We start from the raw sequence: 23,727 nt of genomic DNA on the forward strand, positions 1-23,727 counted from the left end.
GTGCTTGAATTTTAAATAACCTTGTTACACCAAAATTTGTTATTTAGTTTTTGGTCCAGGCAAATTTGTTGGTTTGTTAAAAAAGAAGAGATAATTGGACTTAAAGGGACTTTTGTTGCTTTATTTGCACAAAAAAAATATTGAATTTGTTGCTCTGAATACTGTGATTTATTTTATTAATTTTGAAGATATTTGTTGGTGATTTAAATGTGGTTTCTGTGTATTTATTATGTGTTTTTGACTTAAGGAAACTTGATCCACTGAGACTTTGTATCCATATGCAGTCTGCATTGTTTGTCATGCTTTGTAAATTAAACTTGGCAAACACTTAAACTATCTACAGGTTTGCATATAACTCAATAAAGAGAAGTTAAATAATTAATTTATCTGACTTTCCAATCCAGATATCAGGTTTAAGTCAATCACACATCAGCCTTTATTTCATTTATATAGGACAATGTAAAAATATGCACCATAGTGTATACACCGAATAAGAATAGCGTTCCTTGAATCCACAAAAACCATGCAAGGATGCTTGCTTCAGTGTTGCCACCCCTCATAATATTAATGCCACCCCCTTGCCACCCCATGAATACTTTTCTAGATCCGCCCCTGCTTATACCATATAAATCTTCACATGAATAAAGTACACTGATCTTCCTGCCATCATATTTAAAACATTATAGACAAATTCCATGTTTTGAAGTGAGAATTATTTAATATCTTTGATGAATGACAATTACTGCCACATTTTGAAACCAACTTTCAGACTGATTTTTATTTTATTGAAATGTTTTTAATTATTAAGGGCTGGTCACAATTTCTTTCACAGACATCTATTCATACGTATGTGAACGTTGGACACTGGAAACTTAAGCATTTTTATTTTTTATTTTTTTCTTGCAGTGAAGTGGTGTGTGTATTTTTAGAAATGTTTTGGAATGATTATTATTTGTTGTATATTAATAAAGATATATTATAGTGAGACATCATTTTACAACCATTGCACATGCTGACAGCAGCTTTAACTATCAGTACTTATCAGTAACTATAAATCAGACTGTCAGTCAATCTAGACAACGTGGTGTTTACTGTTTATTGCTAAAAAAAAAAAAAAATCAATCACAAGGTTGTAAACTACTAAGAGATGCCCAACAATTTTGTTACACTGATGCAAAAATTTTGGACCGGATATATAATAAATAAATGCAAAATAATAATATTAATTGTAACTATGCCTGATATTGACAATCAGAATAATAGTCTGTAAACCTCCCTTTGCTGAAAGTCAAAACTGTACATTTTGTACATATTTAATAGTATTTATTTACATATTTCAAGCGTTTATCTAAATCTGATTAAATGATTGAAAATTTATAACATAAATGTTCTTCAGCATCATGAATGAAATGAAGTTTAAACACCAACTGGTTTGTTCCTCCGTGTGTTTCATTCTGCAGGGTTCTGGATCTTTCTGTCCTCTTTAATAAACTCTGTCGTTGCAGATTTCAGCTCTTCCTGATGCTTTAATGCTTGTCTTCACTTGTAAACTGATGAGAATATTCCAGCATTTATTGGTAAAGCACAGTGGGAGGAGCTTCACTGATGACGTGATTACAGAAGGAGGAGCTTCACTGATCATGAATGTAGTGCAAGGAGCTAATCTGCCCAAAAAAACCCCCAAAAAATTAAGTTAAGAGTTTGTTTTATACTAATTGATAACAAAAATATAAATATTGTAATAGTTAATATTGTGAAAGCATAAACACAGAAATAAATGCACAGAATTGCAACCAACAAATGCCCTCAGTCTGTTGACACTTATGAAATGAGCTTTAAGTGGCAATTTACAGGAGATCTGAGGACATCAGCATAATAAATGAGGTGAAAACAGCAGCTATTGACATGAAATAAAAAGCCTTTCAGCAGCTTTGCTAATATTTATGAGGCTTAGACTATCAACACTCAACACACCATTCAGGGCCATCAGCAGATCATCTCGCTTTATTCTGAGTGTTTACTGTTAGAAACTGATTATTTGATTCAAAGTATATGTTAAAAACCTGTAAAATACCATATTTCTCACAACATGCATGGATGAAACAATAATACAAAAACAAACAATAATGGCACTGATAACGAAACATTAAGTAATAAAACAGAGCATCAGGAATATAGGCTTAATGTCTCACTTGGCTCACTTTAGCAGTGTCTGTCCTAGTATATTTTAACAATGTAAAGTAACTAACAAATTCGATCTGTCAGAGACATCAGAAGAGTTGAAATAAAACACGCAGCATCAATTCCCCTCACAGATATCAAACTTTGATTGTCATTCAGCAACAGTTCTCTCTCCAAACATCTAAACAATCACACAAACAAACACTTAAAAACACTCAAAATCGGATCATTTAATCTGCTCTCTTTCTCTCTCCACCTCACTAGAACAAACTCTATGAAATGTATGTATGGTCCTACTGGATATCAAGAGTGAAACTGTTTATCTTGTTTAATGTCAGTCATGTGTGTGGTGAAATATAATTTATTAGGCATTTCAAAACCCGGAAACTTCACAACTTTGAGATCTAAAATAATTCTTGATACAAACAGAATGGACATAAAAATTGACATTATCAATTAATTGTTTATAGTAGACATAATGTGTTTAATCAATCATTACTTGAAGCAAATAAAAAAAAGCAAAAGTGAAAATGAATGAGACAGATTTGTCTCTTTTTATAAGAAACAAAGAGAAGCAAAGTGTTGCAAAAGTATATCTTGTATATGCATGGAAGACAAACTGTCTTATGGTTGGGTCCCGGACCTCCAATAAGTTTAAGTGTCCCCTGGTTTAAAAAAAAGTACAATACAATAAAATAATAATAATATAGGCTACTTGTAACATGAAACTGATGAAAAAGAAAATTAAATAAAAAGTCGCGGTTGCTGTAAAAAATAGACCTGTGTCACAACTTCTCAACCAGGGCCGGCTCAAGCCTTCAGGGGCCCTAAGCAGAATTTTATTTGGGGGCCCCTCTGTGCCACCAATATGACTAACTATTGTCAATCCTTTATTATTCGCACACTATAAATCTGTGTTGCTTACATCATACCAATGTTTTTACCCTTGCAATGATCTTTATTTGTAACAGTAGCAAACCCACAGGAGTAGTCAGGTGTTAATTTACACTTTAACATTCAAAGTCTTGCAGTACCATTTGGCATACTTACTGAAAAGTAGCAAAATAAACTAGTAAACAATGCTCTTACTGTTAACACTTTAACCTATTTAATTAATATTATATATATTTTTTTGCAACATGTAAAAGGTGCAATAGAATCAACTACAAATAAAATAAAAAACAAAATAAAAGGCTAACGTTAACCACTTTACTTTTGGTCAGAAAATTTTGCAACATGTAAAAAGTGCAAAACAATCAACTACAAAATAAAATAAATAATATAATAAATAGCAAAATATAAAGCTAAATACCAAAGAACTACAAATTTGTCAAACACAAACAGGGTATTTTTATATGAAAAATATATATGGCAGCAAGCCATCTGTACACCTAAAACATTAAGACATAATAATATAATACCACAGACCCCAAACGTAGGCCAATGTAAGTAATGTTAAACTGTATCAGTACCAAAGTTATAAAACAGAAGCTTATTTTTATTACAAAAATATAATCTAGGAAAGTTTTTTTACACAGACAGCAAAACCTTGAATCTTAATCCAGCTAAGTAATATGTTGTATTGTAATATATTAATATTGCAAAGCTTAAAGTTACGGATGTTAAATAAAACATTAACTGCTTAATTAACTAGTCAGCTTAGTTAGCTTGCAATTTAGCCTTGTTTTTTTCTTGCTGTTTTTTCTCTTCCTTTGAGTTTTTCCGTTTTCTTTTCTCTGCACCAGAAAGATATGTCATTATTAATTGCTTTGCTGCAGTGACGCTGCTTCTTCAGTGAATTGAAGTTACCTCAGTCAGGCATCGTATGGCTGTCATACTCCAACTGTGCATGCATCCTGCAGCAGCCAGTTAAAATATTGCGTTGTAGTTTTTAATTCAGTAATGGTTTTCATTACCAATATGAAATCCATAGAAATATTATACATATATAAATAAAAAATAAAAAACAATGTAATTTCATGTAATCTTGGTGGCCCCCTGGTGGCCACGGTGCCCTTAGCTGCCGCTTAGTTCGCTTATGCCTTGGGCCGGCTCTGTAACAGTACTAAAGGACAAATGAAATAGATAACTCATGTTTTGAGTATATTTGTTTATTAATATTTATCTAATGTGAACAGGTTTGACAACAGCAAAGTATCATATCAAAAATGCAGTATGGCGTACCACAAGGCTCAGTACTTGTACCGTTGCTTTTCATGCTTTACATACTGATGTGATCAGGAAACATGGTGCAAGCTTTCAGTGTAATGCTGATGATACTCAGCTCTATATTTCTGATGAATTAGCCATGACAATTGAAGTAGTTTTTATCAGTAGTTTAGGATTAATTTACACAATTAGCAAAAGAATATTCTAAGATTGTTTGTGAACATGGACATTTTGTTCTTTTCTTAGTCTTGACCTCCAATGAGAAGAACAACAGCTTTACTGAAAAATCATATTCCATATTTTTATTTCAGACATTTCAGAGAAATTTAGAGTTCAGCTCCCATCCAGCTGATCTAGTGATCTGGACTCTTCTGATAGACAGAAAGGATTCTGGGAAAAGCTAATCTAGAAACACTATACTGTAAGAAACAAGGTTTGAAGAGCATCAGTTTGAAGTGTGTGAGGGTAAAACACAGATCAAAGAGAAGCAGGTCAATAATATTTTTTCAGATCTACTGGATCTAGATGTAAAACATGAGAAGTTGGAGATGATGAAAAAGCATTCACTCAATGCAGTTGTACACAGCGATCGTCTGGATGAACCTGTGGAAAACGACAAAGAGGTAATTTAATGTTGTAAATAACTTTAATAATAGAAACATAATAGTTACACTGTGAGGGACTGAGAATATTCTGGTGGGGACAAGAAATAACGGGATTAATTTGTAACAGCAAGTCACTAGTTTGTCACACTGATCTAAAGGGAAGAATCCACAGAGCCTGTTTTAATAGTGATTTTTAAAGATTCGAGTGACTTTTAAAACCAAAACTCCTTCTGCACTGATCACACACGTACAGTTTTTTCTCTGTTGTGAACGCCTGTAAGGTTGTTCTCCAGTGTGGATTCTTGGTGTTGTTTTAAATATTTCACATGAAAAAAAAGTCTTGCCACATTGGTGGCATACATGCAGCTTCTCTCCAGTGTGAACCCTCATGTGAGCCTCAAGACTACATTTGTATGTGAAACTCTTCCCACACTAATCACATGTATATGGTTTCTCTCCAGTGTGGATCCTCTCATGTGTTTTCAGACTTCCTGACCGACTGAATCTCTTGTCACAGTGTGAACACTTGTAAGGTTTCTCTCCAGTGTGGATCCTCTCATGTGCTTTCAGATGTGTTGACTGACTGAATCTCTTATCACATTGCAAACACATGTAAGGTTTTTCTCCAGTGTGAATTTTCTGGTGCTGTTTTAAATGTTTTACATGAAAAAATGTCTTCCCACATTGGTGGCATACATGCAGCTTCTCTCCAGTGTGAACACTCATGTGAATCACATGATTGCGTTTGTTTGTGAAACTCTTCCCACACTAATCACATGTATATGGTTTCTCTCCAGTGTGGATCCTCTCATGTGTTTTCAGATTTCCTGACAGACTGAATCTCTTGTCACAGTGTGAACACTTGTAAGGTTTTTCTCCAGTGTGGATCCTCATGTGTCCATTCAGGGTACTTTTAAGAGTGAAACTCGTTCCACACTGATCACATGTGTATGGATTCTCTCCAGTGTGAACTCTCATGTGAACCTCAAGACTATGTTTGTTTGTGAAACTATTCCCGCACTGATTGCATGTATATGGCTTCTCTCCAGTGTGGATCCTCTCATGTGTTTTCAGATTTTCTAACCGACTGAATCTCTTGTCACAGTGTGAACAGTTGAAAGGTGTTTCTCCAATGTGGATCCTCATGTGTCGCTTCAGGTTACTTTTAAGAGTAAATCTCTTCCTGCACTGATCACATGTGAATGGCTTCTCTCCAGTGTGAACTCTCATGTGAACCTCATGTTTATGTTTGTTTGTGAAACTCTTTCCACACTGAATGCATGTGAAAGACTTCTTGGCTCTCATTTTCTTGAAAATTGTCTCCTCCACTTCACTCAGCTCCTCACTCTTCTCATTCTCTTTCAAAATGCCTGAAAAAATAAGATAAAAAATTCAGTACATCAAAATAGTGAAACATTAAAGAATATGAAGTAAAATGACATACAAGTAAACACTGAAGTAACAAAGTAGACAACTACTATAAAATATTCCTATCATGTTGATGACTTTCTATACATTTCTTATACTTTATAAAACTTCACATGAACGAGATACAGTGATTTTCCTGTTATTATATTCAAAACATTATTGACAAGTCCCATGTTTCTGTAGTGAGATGTATTAATATATTTGATGAATGACACAATTACTGTCACATTTTGAACACTAACTAAATTTAAACTGAAAATTTGTATTAGCATTATTTGTTTCACTCAACCCTTTTACTTTTGGTAAGATTTCCCTCTTTGGCTCTTTCTACAGCATAAAGGGAGGACAAAAAAAAAATCTACTAAATCCATTGTCTCACACAAACTGTACAGTGCCGATCACATTCATCAACCCTGTTACCAGGGTTATTGTAAGAATAATAATCTCTATAACTATGAATAACTTATAATTTTTCAGAAAAACAAATATTGACAATCAGTTAAAAAGTTTGTAAAACTTCCTTTGCTGAAAGTTAAAACAGTGGATTTCATAGTTTAAGTGTTTATCTAAATCTAATGAACTGCTTGAATCTTTATAACATGAATGTTCTTCAGGATCTTAAATGAAATGAAGTATAAACACCAACCTGTTTGTTCCTCAGTATCTTCATTGTGTTTCATTCTGCAGGGTTCTGGATCTCTCTGTCCTCTTTAAACTCTGTTTTTGCAGATTTCAGATCTTCCTGATGCTTTAATGCTAGTCTTCACTTGTAAACTGATGGGAATATTCCAGCATTTATTGGTGAAGCACATTAAGGTGGGGTGGGGGGTGGGGGTGGGGGGCGTCACTGATGACATCATTACGAGGGAGAAGCTTCACTGATAATGAATTGTAGTGTGAGGAGCTAATCTGCCCAAATAAAAAATATATAAGTTACTGAGTTTGCTTTCATACCAACTGATAACAATAATATAAATATTGTAATTGTTAATATTGTATTGAAAGCATAAAGATAGAAATAAATGCCCTCAGTTTGTTGATACTTATGAAATGAGCTTTCAGTGGCAATTTACAGAAGATCTGAGGACATCAGCATAATAAATGAGGTGAAAACAGCAACTATTGACATGAAATAAAGAGCCTTTCAGCAGCTTTGCTAATATTTATGAAGCTTAGGTTTGTTCTTTGGGTTAATGTACGGAATCTGTTCACCAAACAGTACAATCTTCTGACTGCCAAAGTCAAGGCGTGCCCGTGCCTGCTCCAAGGATGTATGCCCCACAATGGCCTCGGTGCCCTCAGCTACATCTGCCACAATGAAATTAACGCTGACTGATTGGGTTCCAGCTTGCACTGGAACATTAACTTCCCAAGAACCTCAGCATTTATACGGCTTATTCCCTGCAGGGCCTGTACAGTGTATAGCTTAAGTTAGGACCTTACATAAGCCTTGATGATCTCGTAACAAAGCCGAGGTAACACGCTCCTCCTGGCCCCGCTGTACAACAGAGCACAGACTTCCATGTCAGATAACAGCAGATGAATGCACATTTCTGTCCCACTTCTCTTAACTCTGAGAACTGTGGATGTAGGCTGGGATTCTGTAGGCCGAGGAACTGCTGAAGTCACACGTTCCAGATTCAGCCTGGGTGAAGGACAGTTGTGCCTCATGTGACCAATGCACTGGCAGTTGTGGCATATAATCTCTTCCCAATTGATTTTACTCGTTGATTTTTTGGCTGACGAGGTTTGAATTCTGCTTTTGAGTTTTTCTGTCTCCTCACATGGGTTGACGGCACTGAACTTTCCTCGTCACTCTGATCTGGACATTCACATACTGCTGCTGCAGTAGTTTGGACCATGTGTGCTCTAGTCTTTCTTTCCAGTGGTCTTATGGCAGATTGCATAAATTGTGTTACACTACTGGCGGTTCAACATGTGGTTTCATACCTGTGTGCAATCTCATAGGCACGGACCAGGGTACGTGATTGCTATTCCAGCAGTCTTTGCACAATATCAGCATCTCCCATAGCATTCGTGAACACTTCGACACTAATAGAGTCCTGTTCCATCTCAGAGCGATCTGCATAAGCAATGGAGACTTTTTCGTAAAGGTCGTCCCTCAATGCATGGAGTGGCTCACCTGCCCTGCAGACCCTCTGCCTCAGCTCTATTCCAATGGCAGCAGCGTGTTCGGATGAAGGGCCGTATGCCACCTTCACTTCCTCTACTATGGGGGCATAATCCCAACTGCTGGACCTGGGGGTCCTGTGGATCACTGAACCTGCTGCACCTACTACACTAAAACCTCACCTGCACAGTCATTGTCATCTCAGACCAATGGTTAGCTCTGGCACAATCCTCAAAGTGGTTTAGGAACTCTCTTCATGAAGTAGAGCCATCAAACTGACCTGGTCACAGTGTGGGAATCCTTTCTCTGTGATTGCTACACTCCTCCCCGCTGTCTGGACAAATGAAATAGATAACTCATGTGAACAGGTTTGACAACCAGCAAAGTAGGTAAGATAAGTAGGCATATCAAATGCAAATGAAGTATACGTGTATCAGAATCTTGTGAGAATTAAAGCACCAGCCAGATAATTATCGCCTACTCTTTTTTTAAATACTGAGGTTTCAATCAAATTCACTCGCCTACTGCTTTTTGCCTGCTATATAGTACACAAATATGTGGTTTTGAACGCAGCCCTTTACAATACAATACAATACAATACAATTTTTATTTATAGAGCACAATTTAAAAACAACCGAGGTTGACCAAAGTGCTTTACAACACTATTGATAAATACGCAGTAAGACAGACACAAGTTATAAAACATAATATCACACAAGCTGTAAACAAAGGCGAGGTACCTAAGGCTAAAAACACAGAACAATAGTTCAAGAGATGTTGAACGCCAAGGAAAATAGATAGGTTTTAAGAGTGAACTTAAAAACAGACAAGGTTGGGGCAGTTCTGACGTGAAATGGGAGATCGTTCCTCAACTTTGGACCAACAACAGAAAAAGCACGGTCACCTCTGGTTTTTAGTCTTGTCCTAGGCATTTGCAACAAATTAAAATTAGTAGATCTGAGTGATCTTGATAGAAAGTAGGGCTGAAACAAATCAGTTAAGTACTATGGGGCCAGACTATGTAAAGATTTAAAAACAAGCATTAGGCTTTTGTAATCAATTCTATATTTAACTGGCAGCCAATGAAGTGAAATTAAAACCGGCGTTATATTCTCGTATTTGCACTTTCCTGTGAGAAGCTGGGCTGCTGCATTTTGGACTAACTGCAATAGAGAGACACAAGACTGAGAGACACCGACATATAAAGAGTTGCAGTAGTCAAGCCGAGATGTTACAAATGCGTGCATAGCTATTTCAAGCTTCTTTAGAGATGAAAGAAGACGAATATGGTAAAAACAAGACTTAACCACTGTACTTATCTGCTTATCAAATTTGAGGTTACTGTTTTACTAGCCAGTTTGATCAGGACTCCAGCTTCCAGTGATATTGTTTAACAACTTTTAACTTAATATCTAAATCAAAATGCCATCACAATAACATGAATGACTGAAGCATCAGATGTGCTCTATTTGCCTATCTAAAACACAAAGAACAGCCAGTCTAGAAAAAAAAAAGAAAATTGATTTCAAATTGTGTTTAATTTGATGAGATGAGATATGAGATGAACAACTCTTGACTTGACTGCAGATTCAGATCAATATGATATTTGATCAAATGAGAGTTAAATATCAAACATCTTTTTCCAGTCAAAAGAGACATGCACACTGTTTATCATAAACATTGGTGAAACTGTTGATAATGTAGACAGACCGCAATTTTATTCAATGTCACATAGTGAAAAACTTGTGTGTGGTTTGAGGATGCATCATATCACAAATGCAGTATGGCGTACCACAAGGCTCAGTACTAGGACCATTGCTTTTCATGCTTTACATGTTACCCTTGGGAGATATGATCAGGAAACATGGTGTTAGCTTTCACTGTTATGCTGATGATACTCAGCTCTATATTTCTGACAAAATAGCCATGACAGTTGAAGTATTATTATTTATTTATTTTATCAGTAGTTTAAGATTCATTTACACACTTAGCAAAATAATAATTTGCTTGTTTGTGAAATAGGGCATATTGTTCTTTTGAGAATTCTTTTTTTTTTTCAATGAGAAGAATGACAGCTTCACTGAAAAATCGTATTCCATATTTTTATTTCAGACATTTTAGAGAAATTCAGAGTTTAGCTTCTGGTAGACAGAAAGGATTCTGGGAAAAGCTCAGCTAGAAACACTATACTGTAGGTTTGAAGATCATCAGTCTGAAGTGAGTGAGGGTAAAACATAGATTGGAGAGAAGCAGGTCTATGTGATTATTTATTCAGATCTACTGGATCCAGATGTAAAACATGAGAAGCTGGATATGACAAAAGAGCATTAACTCAACCCAGTTCTGCTCAGCGATCGCCTGGAGGAACCTGTGGAAAACAACGAAGAGGTAATTTATGTTGTAAATGACATTAATAATAGAAACATAATAGTTACATTGTGAGGGACTGAGAATATTCTGGTGGCGGCAAGAAATAACAGGATTAATTTGTAATGGTTAATCACTAGCTTGTCACAGTGATCTTAAGGAAAGAATTCAAGAGTATGTTTTAATAATGATTTGAATCGTCAAATGATGATCCAGATTCATTAGAATCCTGTGAGGAAAGATGTGTTGCTCTGCACATAAAGATGAACTACTTACTGTTATTTCAGACTGCTCTGATCTGGTTTCTCCACTGCATGGATCTGCATGTGTCGCTTCAGGTGACTTTTAACAGCAAAACTCTTCCCGCATTGATCAGAGTGTGTGGTTTCTCACCAGTGTGAATTCTGATGTGAACATCACGATTTTGTTTGTCTGTGAAACTCTTTCAACACTGTTCACATGTATATGGTTTCTCTCCAGTATGGATCGTCTCATGTGCTTTCAGATTTCCTGACTGACTGAATCTCTTGCCACAGTGTGAACACTTGAAAAGTTTTTCTCCAGTGTGAATTGTCTGGTGCTGTTTTAAATGTTTCACATGAATAAAAGTATCCCCACACTCAAAGCACATGTGAGCCTTAACACCAGTATGAATTTTCTTGTGTGCATATAAACTTCACAGCCTTGAAAAACTTTCCGCACACAGAACATGGATGCGGCTTCTCTTTCGTGTGCACAGTCATGTCCCAGCTGGCATTTCAACGTGGAGTCAGCGTTGAATCAACGACACTACGTCAGGTGTCAGTGTTGAATAACCGTTGGATTTTGTTTAGATTTTGCAAATCTAAACAAGTTAATTGATCAGCATTGTTTGAATGTTGGAACAATGTTATTTTTCTACTGATATATTTCAACAAAATGTTTAAGCTATGCTTACAACACTGTCAGTCAATCTAGAAAGTTCATTACTTCATACATCTTGGTGTTTACTGTTTATTGCTAAAAAAAAAAAAAAAAAAAAAAAAAAAAAAACATCAATCACAAGGTTGTAAACTATACTAAGAGATACCCAACAATTTTGTTACACTGATGCAAAAATTTTGGACCGGATATATAATAAATAAATGCAATATAATAATAATAATAATAATAATAATAATAATAATAATAATAACAATAATAATAATAATAATTATGGCTGATATTGACAATCTGCGTAATAGTTTGCAAACCTCCCTTTGCTGAAAGTCAGAACAGTACATTTTGTACATATTTCATAGTTTAAGTGTTTATCTAAATCTGATGAGCTGAATCTTTATAACATGAATGTTCTTCAGCATCGTGAATGAAATTAAGTATAAACACCAACCTGTTTGTTCCTCAGTGTGTTTCATTCTGCAGGGTTTTGGATCTCTCTTGTCCTCTTTAATAAACTCTGTCTTTGAGGATTTCAGCTCTCCCTGATGCTTTAATGCTTGTCTTCACTTGTAAACTGATGGGAATATTCCAGCATTTATTGGTAAAAAAATGCACAGAATTGCAACCAACAAATGCCCTCAGTCTGTTGACACTTATGAAATGAGCTTTAAGTGGCAATTTACAGGAGATCTGAGGACATCAGCATAATAAAGAAGGTGAAAACAGTAACTATTGAACAGTAACTACATGAAATAAAAAGTCTTTTCAGCAGCTTTGCTAATTTTAATATTTATGAGGCTTAGACTATCAACACTCAACAAACCATTCAGGACCATCAGATCAGCAGATCATCTCACTTTATTCTGAGTGTTTGCTGTTAGAAACTGATTATTTGATTCAGACTATATGCTAAAAGCCTATAAAATACTGTATTTCTCACAATATGCATGCATAAAACATAAGGAATATGTAATTCATATTTATCTGTAATAGCGACAGACTTAAAATGTCTCACATGGCTCACATTAGCAGTGTCTGTCCTAGTTTATTTTAACAATGTAAAGTAACTAACAAATTCGATCTCTCAAAGATGCCAAAAGAGTTGAAATAAAACACACAGCATCAATTCCTTGTCATTCAGTAACAGTTCTCTCTCCAAACACCTAAACTATCTCTGAACCCGATGAAAACAATACAGAAACGAACCTGTACAGTGTCACGTAAACAGACTGTATAAAGTGTGTTTGATGGTTGTGTAAATATTTGAAATATCGAAATAACTGCTCAACTTACCTCAGAAGACTCAACGCTGACTTAATGAGGGAAGAGACGCGCGAGCGGTGACGTCATCGGTGGCCAGCTGTAGATGTTAAAAATCGCGCCAAATACAAATTAGAACGACAAAGCCTCTTTAAAAACCACCTTAATCACAAAAAATAACAAGAATTACACACCGCTTATCTTTATTCCATCTGCTCTTTTTCAGCTGGTTGTGTAAAGCTGTGGTGAAATGGAGACAGTAATCAATTTATTTTGTACAATCTGTGTGTTGTTTGAAGTTCATAATAATTGCTTTGACTTCATGAAGCCGCATGGTATGAATGAAAACATCATCTCACTAGAACAAACTCTGTAAAAATGTATGTATGATACTGGATATCAAAAGAGAAACGGTTTATCTTGTTTAATGTCAGTCATGTGTGTGGTGAAATAATTTATTAGGCATTTCAAAACCTTTATTGAGAATAAAGCATGGAAAGCCACAAAAGCAAACCTAATAGGAAACTTCACAGCTTTCAGACCTAAAATGATTCTTGATACAAACAGAACAGGCATAAAATAGGATTTCTCACTTATAAGAAACAAAGAGAAGTAAAGTTGGCGTATACATACATGGAAGAAAAACAAGATGTTTTAATGAAAAACAAGTTAAAAAAATTAATATCTGATTTACATCTCTTAAATATGTTATGGCCTGTTCTTCAGCTCCCTGAATCGTGCCTTGAAAGTTTTTTTTTTCCCCAGTGTAAGCCACCAAGAGCAATTTTCTCGTGCCCTTTCAGTTTATCTTCTGTAGTAAAGACGTTCTGCACTTAAACACACACCACCATGTCTTTTCTGTTGTAATATTACAAACAAATCTTCTCCTTTATGTGACTCCTCAGGTGTTTCTTCAGGACTGATGCCCACATCAGTATCTTTTTACACTAAGTGCAGCTCACAATTGTCTTCTTCTTCTGGTTTTCCTTTCTTGTTCACATCCATCAGGTCTAAAAGAGACATAAAATCAAGTGAGATTTCAAATGAGAGACAAATATGGAATGAAAAGTGATGAAAACCGCAAAATCAAGATCACTGATGAGTTTAATAGTCCTTTTTTTAATCTCATCAGCTACTGTGCACAATTATGATCTATTTTAATGTTAAAGGTGATTTGTGTTATAAATCACTATAGTTTGGTCATGAAACTCTGCATGTAATCTGTAAGCAATCACATTGTTTCCTACACAACACAAGCTGATCGATCTCTAAACTATGTAAAAAATGCCAGGATTTGTTGACAGCCTTTGCACATTGATGCACGGCCAATTTTCTGTTGTACGCTCATTTTATAAATGAGAGCCACTGCATGAAAAACATCTACCAGTTTTGTCCATTTACAGAAGTGACTTTAAACAAAATGAAAAATAAAGGAGGTCACATGGTGCAGCTGGAAAAGCACACAAACCAAACTAACTTTAGATTTTGTTGACCTAAAGATGAACTACCTACCGTGATCTCAGACTGCGATGATCTGGTTTCTCTACTGCATGGATCTTCTTGTGTATATTCAGGTAGCTTTTAATAGCAAAACACTTCCCACATTGATCACACGAGTGTGCCTTCTCTCCACTGTGGATCGTCTTGTGTGTTTTCAGATATCCTGGTTGACTAAATCTCTTGTCACAGCGTGAACACTTGTATGGTTTCTCTCCGGTGTGAACTCTTTCGTGAGTTTTCAGATTTCCTGAATGACTGAATCTCTTGTCACAGTGTGAACACTTGTACGGTTTTTCTCCAGTGTGAATCCTCTGGTGCTGTTTTAAATGGCTCGCCAAAGTAAAAGTCCTTTCACACTCAAAGCACATGTACTCCTTCACACCAGTGTGTGTTTTCTGATGAACATGCAAAGAATGCCGCTGTGAAAATCTCTTTCCGCAAACAGAACAAGAATGCAGTTTCTCCTTTGTATGAACTGTCAGGTGTGCCTTCAAGACTGATGCCCTGAGAAATGTTTTGCCACACTGATCACATTTGAACGTCTTCTCTCCGGTGTGGATCCTCATATGCTTCTTAAGATTTTGTTTGTCCGAGAATCTCTTTTCACAGTGATCACATGTGAACGGCTTCTCTTCAGTGTGGATTTTCATGTGTGATTTAAGGTTTGCCGGTCGGATGAAACCCTTCCCACATTGACGGCACACATACGGTTTCTCTCCGGTGTGAACTCTCAGGTGAATCTCACGACTTTGTTTGCGTCTGAAACTCTTTCCACACTGATCACATGTGAACGGCTTTTCTCCAGTGTGGATCATCATGTGTTCTTTAAGGAATCTTAATCTCGTGACACCTTTTCCACAATGGTCACACTTGAACGGTTTCTCTCCAGTATGAACTCTCATGTGAGCATCAAGGTTCTGTTTGAATGAGAAATAGTTCCCACATTGTTCGCAAACATACGGCTTGGCTCCGGTGTGGATCTTCAGGTGTTCCTTAAGCCCTGGTTTTTGACTGAAGCTCTTCCCGCACTGATCACACGTAAAGGGTTTTTCTCCAGTGTGAACTCTCAAGTGAATCTCTAGAAGTTGTTTGTTCGAGAATGTTTTTTCACAATGATCACACATAAACGGCTTTTGTCCGGTGTGAACTCTTAGGTGAACGTGAAGATTTGATTTACTTATGAAACTCTTTCCGCACTGATCACATCTGAACGGCTTCTCTCCAGTGTGGATCCTCTTGTGAATCTCTAGATTAGATTTCCTTTTGAAACTTTTTCCACACTGAGTGCATGTAAACGGCTTCTCTCCGGTGTGGATCCTCATGTGTTCTTGAAGGTTTCTTGATCTTGTGAAGCATTTCCCACATTGATCACATTTGAACGGCTTCTCTCCGGTGTGGATCTTCATGTGTCCTTTAAGGGTTTGTCTTTGTGCAAAGCTCACCCCACATTGACTGCATGTATAAGGCTTCTCTCCTGTATGAACTCTCATGTGAATATTAAGGTCACGTTTGGCTAAGAAACTCTTTCCACACTGAGTGCATGTAAACGGTTTCTCACCAGTGTGGATCCTCTTGTGAAGCTTTAGATGATCGTTCCTTGCAAAACTCTTTCCACACTGAGTGCATGCAAATGGTTTCTCACCAGTGTGGTTCCTCATGTGAATCTCTAGACTGGATTTGCTTGCCAAACTCTTTCCACACTGAGTGCATGGAAACAGTTTCTCACCAGTGTGGCTCCTCATGTGAATCTTTAGACCATACTTCCTTGTGAAAGTCTTTCCACACTGAGTGCAGGTTGTAGATTTCTTAACTCTTTTTTTCTTTGAATATATCTTTTTGGTCTTTGAGCGACTTTGAGGTTTGTCATGATGTTCCTCCTCCACTTCACTCAGCTCTTCACTCTCGTCGTTCTCTGCCATCAGCTCTGAAATCAAAGAAAAGGTAACACATAAATGGGAGTCCTGCTGTAAAATATTAAAATCAATTTTATAGCTTTTTTTATAAATTATAAATTTCTGCAACTTTCCATGTACACTGATCTTCAAGTATTATTTTTTTAAATATTACAGACAAATCCCATGTTTCTGTAGTAGTGTTGTTTTTGGCACTTATTAGTCATTTTAGTGCTTATTAGTTTTAGTCACGTTCATACTCCTTTTAGTCTAGTCAAGTTTTATTCAACCTGAAGTCTGAGCATTTTAGTCTTATTTTAGTCAGAATTATCCACTATTTTTGTCTAGTTTTAGCCGACAAAACCAATGACATTTTTATCTAGTTTTAGTCAACACAAACTGATGACATTTAGTCTAGTTTTAGCCAACGAAAAATTGTATTTTAGTATCTTTTTTATTTTTTACAAGTTTATTTACATTTAATTCATTTATACCTTGTGTAAGTACATTTTTATTATTTTTATTTCTTATGGTTTTTGTAGCTCAAGTTGATTTATTTTATGAAACAGTCTAAAAATCGCTTGGACATTTGAAACGCAAAAGCAACTTTTTCCAGCTTTGACCACAAGATGTCATTAGCGCCTAACTTGTTGAAAATCTTCGAGTGATGAACCTTTTTACGATACAGTTGTGGGGAAAGCTTCGGTGCTTCGAAAAGCTTCTTTTTCTGATCACTACTAAAATGTGCAAATAAAATGTGTGTCGTTTCTTCGAACCCCGACTGGCTGGTCCCTTCATCTGTGTCAGACTTAACTTTGTTTGTAGTTAGCTTCTAGATACGTTTCATCTCTTTTTCGTTAATGGAAATAAAAAGACATTTTAGCATAGATTTTATTTCGTAAAACACATTTAGTCTCTTTTTGTATTCGTCAACGATATTGCATTATACATTTAATTATAGTCATTGTCACATGAACAGAATTTACATTTCATCATGTGATAAAGGTTCGTTGACGATTATATTTAGTAATACTTTTTGTTGACGAAAGCAACACTATTCTGTAGAAAGAAATGTTAAATATATTTCATCAAAGGCACGATTACCTAACGTGATATTAACATTAAATATATATATTACTTCTATAAATTGTCACCAACTTAATTTAGTTTATTTTACTATTTTTATTTTAATTATTAAGGGTCAGTTACAGCAGACTTTCCTCACTTCTATTTCTACGCATTTGAATGTGGGATGCCAGAAACACAAACTAAAGCAAATTTCGCTGTGAGAAAGAGTTATCTAGTTATCAGCCAATAATTTTAATGGAATATTCAGTTTTCAGAAAAATGGCCAAAAATGTGTGTGGAAAATAATGTCCAGCAGTGTTCAGTGCACAGGTTTCACTCTACCTCTGTTTGTGTAAAACTTTCAGTAAAAGTGTGGTAATTTTATTAGTTTGTATTTTTTTTTTAATTCATTATCATTGAAATTACAGTCAAAAACTGTTTTTTTTTTTTTTTTTTATGCACCCATCAAGTTCGGACGTTTTGTTTTTTTTCAGACTAGTGTAAGAAAACATCCAAAAACACAGCTAAAAGTTTGTTTTATAGTACTTTATCTATTTGTGTCAATAGATTTTAATTACAGTGCATATTTTTAAGGCAGATTTCTCAAAATTAGCCATAAATTTCCACTTCAGCAGCACTTACACATACGAACCAAACTTTACATTTTTATTCCTGTCTATATTCTGAAGGTTTTTACAGATTTGTTCATATATAAGTAGCTTGATCTTACACATTTAACATTAAATTCCCCCCAAAAATGGTAAAATAATATATAGTTTTCTTCTGTCTGTTCTAAGTTTTTTCTGAATTATGTTGTGATGAAATGAAATACCCAAAATTCCCATTTGACTCTAATATGTCAAAATAAATACAGGTCATTCTCAAAAAATTAGCATATTGTGATAAAGTTCATTATTTTCTGTAATGTACTGATAAACATTAGACTTATATATTTTACATTTATTACACACAACTGAAGTAGTTCAAGCCTTTTATTGTTTTAATATTGATGATTTTGGCATACAGCTCATGAAAACCCAAAATCCCTATCTCAAAAAATTAGCATATATCATCCGATCAATAAAAGAAAAGTGTTTTTAATACAAAAAAAGTCAACCTTCAAATAATTACGTTCAGTTATGCATTCAATACTTGGTCGGGAATCCTTTTTGCAGAAATTACTGCTTCATTGCGGCGTGGCATGGAGGCAATCAGCCTGTGGAACTGCTGAGGTGTTATGGAGGCCCAGGATGCTTCGATAGCGGCCTTAAGCTCATCCAGAGTGTTGGGTCTTAAGTCTCTCAACTTTCTCTTCACAATATCCCACAGATTCTCTATGGGGTTCAGGTCAGGAGAGTTGGCAGGCCAATTGAGCACAGTAATACCATGGTCAGTAAACCATTTACCAGTGGTTTTGGCACTGTGAGCAGGTGCCAGGTCGTGCTGAAAAATGAAATCTTCATCTCCATAAAGCTTTTCAGCAGATGGAGGCATGAAGTGCTCCAAAATCTCCTGATAGCTAGCTGCAGTGACCCTGCCCTTGATAAAACACAGTGGACCAACACCAGCAGCTGACATGGCACACCAGACCATCACTGACTGTGGGTACTTGACACTGGACTTCAGGCATTTTGGCATTTCCCTCTCCCCAGTCTTCCTCCAGACTCTGGCACCTTGATTACCGAATGACATGCAAAATTTGCATGTCATTCGGAAACTTTTTGCATGTCATTCAGAAACAGCGGCTTTCTGGTATAAAAGTGGCTTGACCTGGGGAATGCGGCACCTGTAGCCCATTTCCTGCACACGCCTGTACACTGTGGCTCTGGATGTTTCTACTCCAGACTCAGTCCACTGCTTCCGCAGGTCCCCCAAGGTCTGGAATCGGTCCTTCTCCACAATCTTCCTCAGGGTCCGGTCACCTCTTCTCGTTGTGCAGCATTTTCTGCCACACTTTTTCCTTCCCACAGACTTCCCACTGAGGTGCCTTGATGCAGCACTCTGGGAACAGCCTATTCGTTCAGAAATTTCTTTCTGTGTCTTACCCTCTTGCTTGAGGGTGTCAATGATGGCCTTCTGGACAGCAGTCAGGTCGGCAGTCTTACCCATGATTGCGGTTTTGAGTAATGAACCAGGCTGGGAGTTTTTAAAAGCCTCAGGAATCTTTTGCAGGTGTTTAGAGTTAATAAGTTAATTCAGATGATTAGGTTAATAGCTTGTTTAGAGAACCTTTTCATGATTTGCAAATTTTTTGAGATAGGAATTTTGGGTTTTTTATGAGCTGTATGCCAAAATCATCAATATTAAAACAATAAAAGGCTTGAACTACTTCAGTTGTGAAGTAATGAATCTAAAATATATGAAAGTCTAATGTTTATCAGTACATTACAGAAAATAATAAACTTTATCACAATATGCTAATTTTTTGAGAATGACCTGTAAATAAATAAATAAACAAAACATTTTTAAACTGACTTCATCCAGTGTTTAGATTTCTGTACTATAAATGTATGCAAATACGTGCATATTTCATTAAATAATGCCTCATTTGCATATTCAAACCTAACATTTTAGTAAAAATTTTAATACAAAAAAAAAAGGTTTGCAATTACCAAAATAATCAGTCAACTGGGTAAGTAAAGTGATAACTACTAGATAATTTAATTTTACCCGATTTACCTCACACCTCATTAATTTGTGTTTACTGTTTATTAAAAAAAAAAACTATATATTAAACTATATTGAAAATGTCTAAAATTCTGGTAACACTGTTGCAAATTGTAAACCAGATAAAAAAAAATGCATGTAAAATTAAACAGTTAACCTGTTAGCCTGAAAATAACTCATTTTTAAAATAATAATGTCATATTCATTAATAATGTTAATGTCATGTTCATTAGCATTATATAAAATGTTTTTAGAGAATACTGTCAAATGCTAAATTATGTTTGCTGTCATCCTCTAAGCATCTGTTCAGTGTCTCTATTGATTTAATGTGGCTTTGGATAAAAAAATAGACAGAAAATATATTATTTTTAAGTATTCTGCAAAGTGATAAAGACTATGTTGATTTTCACTGCATTATAAATATACTATATTGTTATAAAAATACCTGACATGGATTGAAGAACACAGATAAAACATAAAATGTTTACTGCCTTCATGTTTCTCTATCTGTATTTTATTCAGCTGCAGCGATTGTGGAATGCCATTAATGTTCTTTAATCTCATGAATGAATGAGGAATAAAAAAATAAACACTAACCTGTTTGTCCTTCAGTTTGTTCAACGTGTTTCATTCTGCAGGGATCTGCGATTGTTGTGGGAGGAGCTAATCTGCCAAAAGCAAAAATATATCAGCTACTGAGTGTGGTTTTACAATAATATAACACTTCTAAGCATTTACATCTGTCTATCTATTCTATATCTGATGCTAATTCGTGAATTATTTTCATTGTTAATCCTAACATTATTCTGCGTCTTCATTCAAATACAGTCAGATATCATAAAAACAGAAAAGAAAGACGTAAATTCTTTCAAATATAAACAATGGTAAGAAAAACTTATGAAAGCAGGAATAGTAATAAACAGGGGCGGACTGGCCATCCGGAGAACCGGGACAATTCCTGGTGGCCTGGCAGCCAATTTGGCCCGCTGCCATTTTTTTATTATATATTTTTTTTATTTTCATATATATTGTTGTTGTTGTTTCTGTTGCCTGCCGAATGTACTAAAGTGATTATTTCCAAATTCGCCATTCAATAACAATACTCCAATAAATCGTAATCCGGTTCGTCTTGACTGACAAAGCAATTCGCCACGCGCACGCTCCGCGCATCCGCCAAAAGAATGCAAGACTCGAGAATGGAGAGCCCAGGTGGAGCAGAGAGTCGAAACTGTCCTGTTCAGTACATTTACAGGCCAGATACATCTGTAAATAGACTATTGTAGTTTTGTTTACTTAGTTAAACTGCTTGCAAATATTATCAATAGCAGTCCGTTTGCTGAAAAATTTACAAAATGGCATAACTTGTAAAGAGTAGGAACTTAGCAGACAAATATTCACATTGTTTTATAACATGTTTAGAGGGAGCTAAGGCTAACAACAATACAACCCTTACAAAAATTAACCATGTTTTCACTAAAAACCAAAAAACATTGTTACTATAGTTAAACTATGGTAACCACAAATTAAGAAAAGGTTTTGCTACACTTGGTATTTGTAGTAAATGGTATTTGTAGTAAAACTCTGGTTATACAAATTGTAATCAAAATGCCAAAAAAAACAAGGTTACTACTATACTTTTACCATAGGCCTAATTAAACGATGGTTCATTTTCCTAAGGACAAAACATGACCCATGATAATGCAATAAAAAATCAGTATTAGGATTTTACTAAAAATATATTCAAGATGTAGCTATTATTGTAGGCCAACAGTTTTGACATTTAGGCAAGATAAAACAATAGCACATGGCCCAAATGTAATACTTACATTTTTATAAAAAGGTAAATGGAAGTTCAAGAGATAATCTTTAATTATTTGTGTGTGGCACCAGCCAGTGGATTATAATTTTTTATTGTCCATGGTTTCAGAATTTGTTGTGGGTTTTTGGGATGGCCTGGATGAGTGTGAGATTTCCCGGCCTGAAATTTGGTCCCAGTCCGCCCCTGGTAATAAATTTGTAACCAACAAATACTTGGTCCGTTGATATTAATGAAATGGGCTTCAAGTGGCAATTTACAGGAGACCTGAAGACATCAGCATAATAAATGAGGTGAAAATATGAACTATTGAAATTAAATAATCGTTTCAGCTCTTACTGAGCCTCTAAGTATTTTGCAGACTCTGTTCCAGTAGGCTATATTTTAACGATGTAAAGTAACTAATACATTTGTTCTGACACAGATTAAAAGTGAGCAGAGAAGATCCAAAAGACAGCAGAAATAAAATGGCATCAGCAGGTATGAATGAATTCAACCTATTTTCCTCACAAGCTCGCTGCTGCTGCACTTCAATGATTATTTTAGGCGGGAGACGCCAGAAAAGACGAAGTAGCGCTAAAAACAACAACACAGAAATGAACCTGTAAAATGTCGCTAAAGCAAACGGTATGAAGTGCGTTTGATGGCTGTGTATGTATAACGCGAACTGCTCACCTCACCTCAGAAGACTCTTTTTCTTCTTTATTGGCAGATTGTATTCTCACATCGAGCATTAGCGCCATCTACTGTGGATTTATGGATCAGAGACTCTTTCACTCCTTAGATCCATCAGGACTCGACGATCAATGACTGAAGCATAAGATCTGCAATACTTGAGTTGCACTTGCACATACAGCTGTAAATGCACAGTGGCTTAATTTTTATTTTATTTGTTTATCAGAAAAACCCTTTTCCAGATCTAAAGAACGTTATTCCATATGGTGAAAAACCATGACACTATGAAAAATCCTATTAAATAGCAACATGTTTAAGTGTTTAAGAACATGAAATTCATTAGTTACTTTAGACCAACCGAAATTTCATCAAATTTTTAACCATTTTTAACCTTTTTATGTAAAATAATGGAATTTTTAGGAATGAAATCGTTTAAAACAATGTGTGCAAATAGATGAAGAAACATATTCAGAAAAACACAGAACAACCATACTAAGAAAAAGCAATATTATTTATGATTTTATTTAAACTGTGTTTTATTTCCAGTTTGTGACAAGCATTTCAATATCCAATGTAATCTGCAAGTGTCAAATAACCAACTCTTGATTTTATTCTAGGGCTGCCACTAACGACTAATTTTTAGATTGATTAATCTATCCACTTATTTATTGATTAATTGGTTATTCTAAATGACAAATCTCCCACAAAAAAAAAAAAAAAAAAAAAAAATCTGCAACTTTACTTAAGAGCATTTTATAAAAAAAATAAAATAAAATAAAATAAAAAAAAATTAATTGAAGAGGCTTTGATTATTAAAATTGAATGAAACCACTAAAATGTAATCCAGAAAGGTAATAGAAAAAAATTTGGTTAAAAAAGTAAAACTGTGAAACTCAATTAATTAGACAGCCTTTTGATTTAAAAATAAATAAACAAATAATTTAACCATTAAAAACAGGGTATAAAAAAATTCAAATGGAAAAATTTGAAAATAAAATAGATTTTATAGGGCCCTATATAATTATTTTTTTGTGTGGTAACAAAAATAGG

At 35.3% G+C, this 23,727-nt stretch overlaps 1 protein-coding gene across 1 annotated transcript in view; it reads right to left on the reverse strand.

Moving 5' to 3' along the window:
* Positions 1–23,727, reverse strand: part of LOC141330614 (uncharacterized) — a 71,783-nt gene that overhangs the window by 33,073 nt on the left and 14,983 nt on the right. The window contains 2 exon segments of the mRNA XM_073835535.1: positions 5,352–6,048; positions 14,656–16,164. Of these exon segments, the coding sequence (XP_073691636.1) occupies positions 5,352–6,048; positions 14,656–16,164 (2,206 nt within the window).

This window comes from Garra rufa, chromosome 1 (genome assembly GCF_049309525.1).
Source record: "Garra rufa chromosome 1, GarRuf1.0, whole genome shotgun sequence".
Classification (NCBI taxonomy): domain Eukaryota; kingdom Metazoa; phylum Chordata; class Actinopteri; order Cypriniformes; family Cyprinidae; genus Garra; species Garra rufa.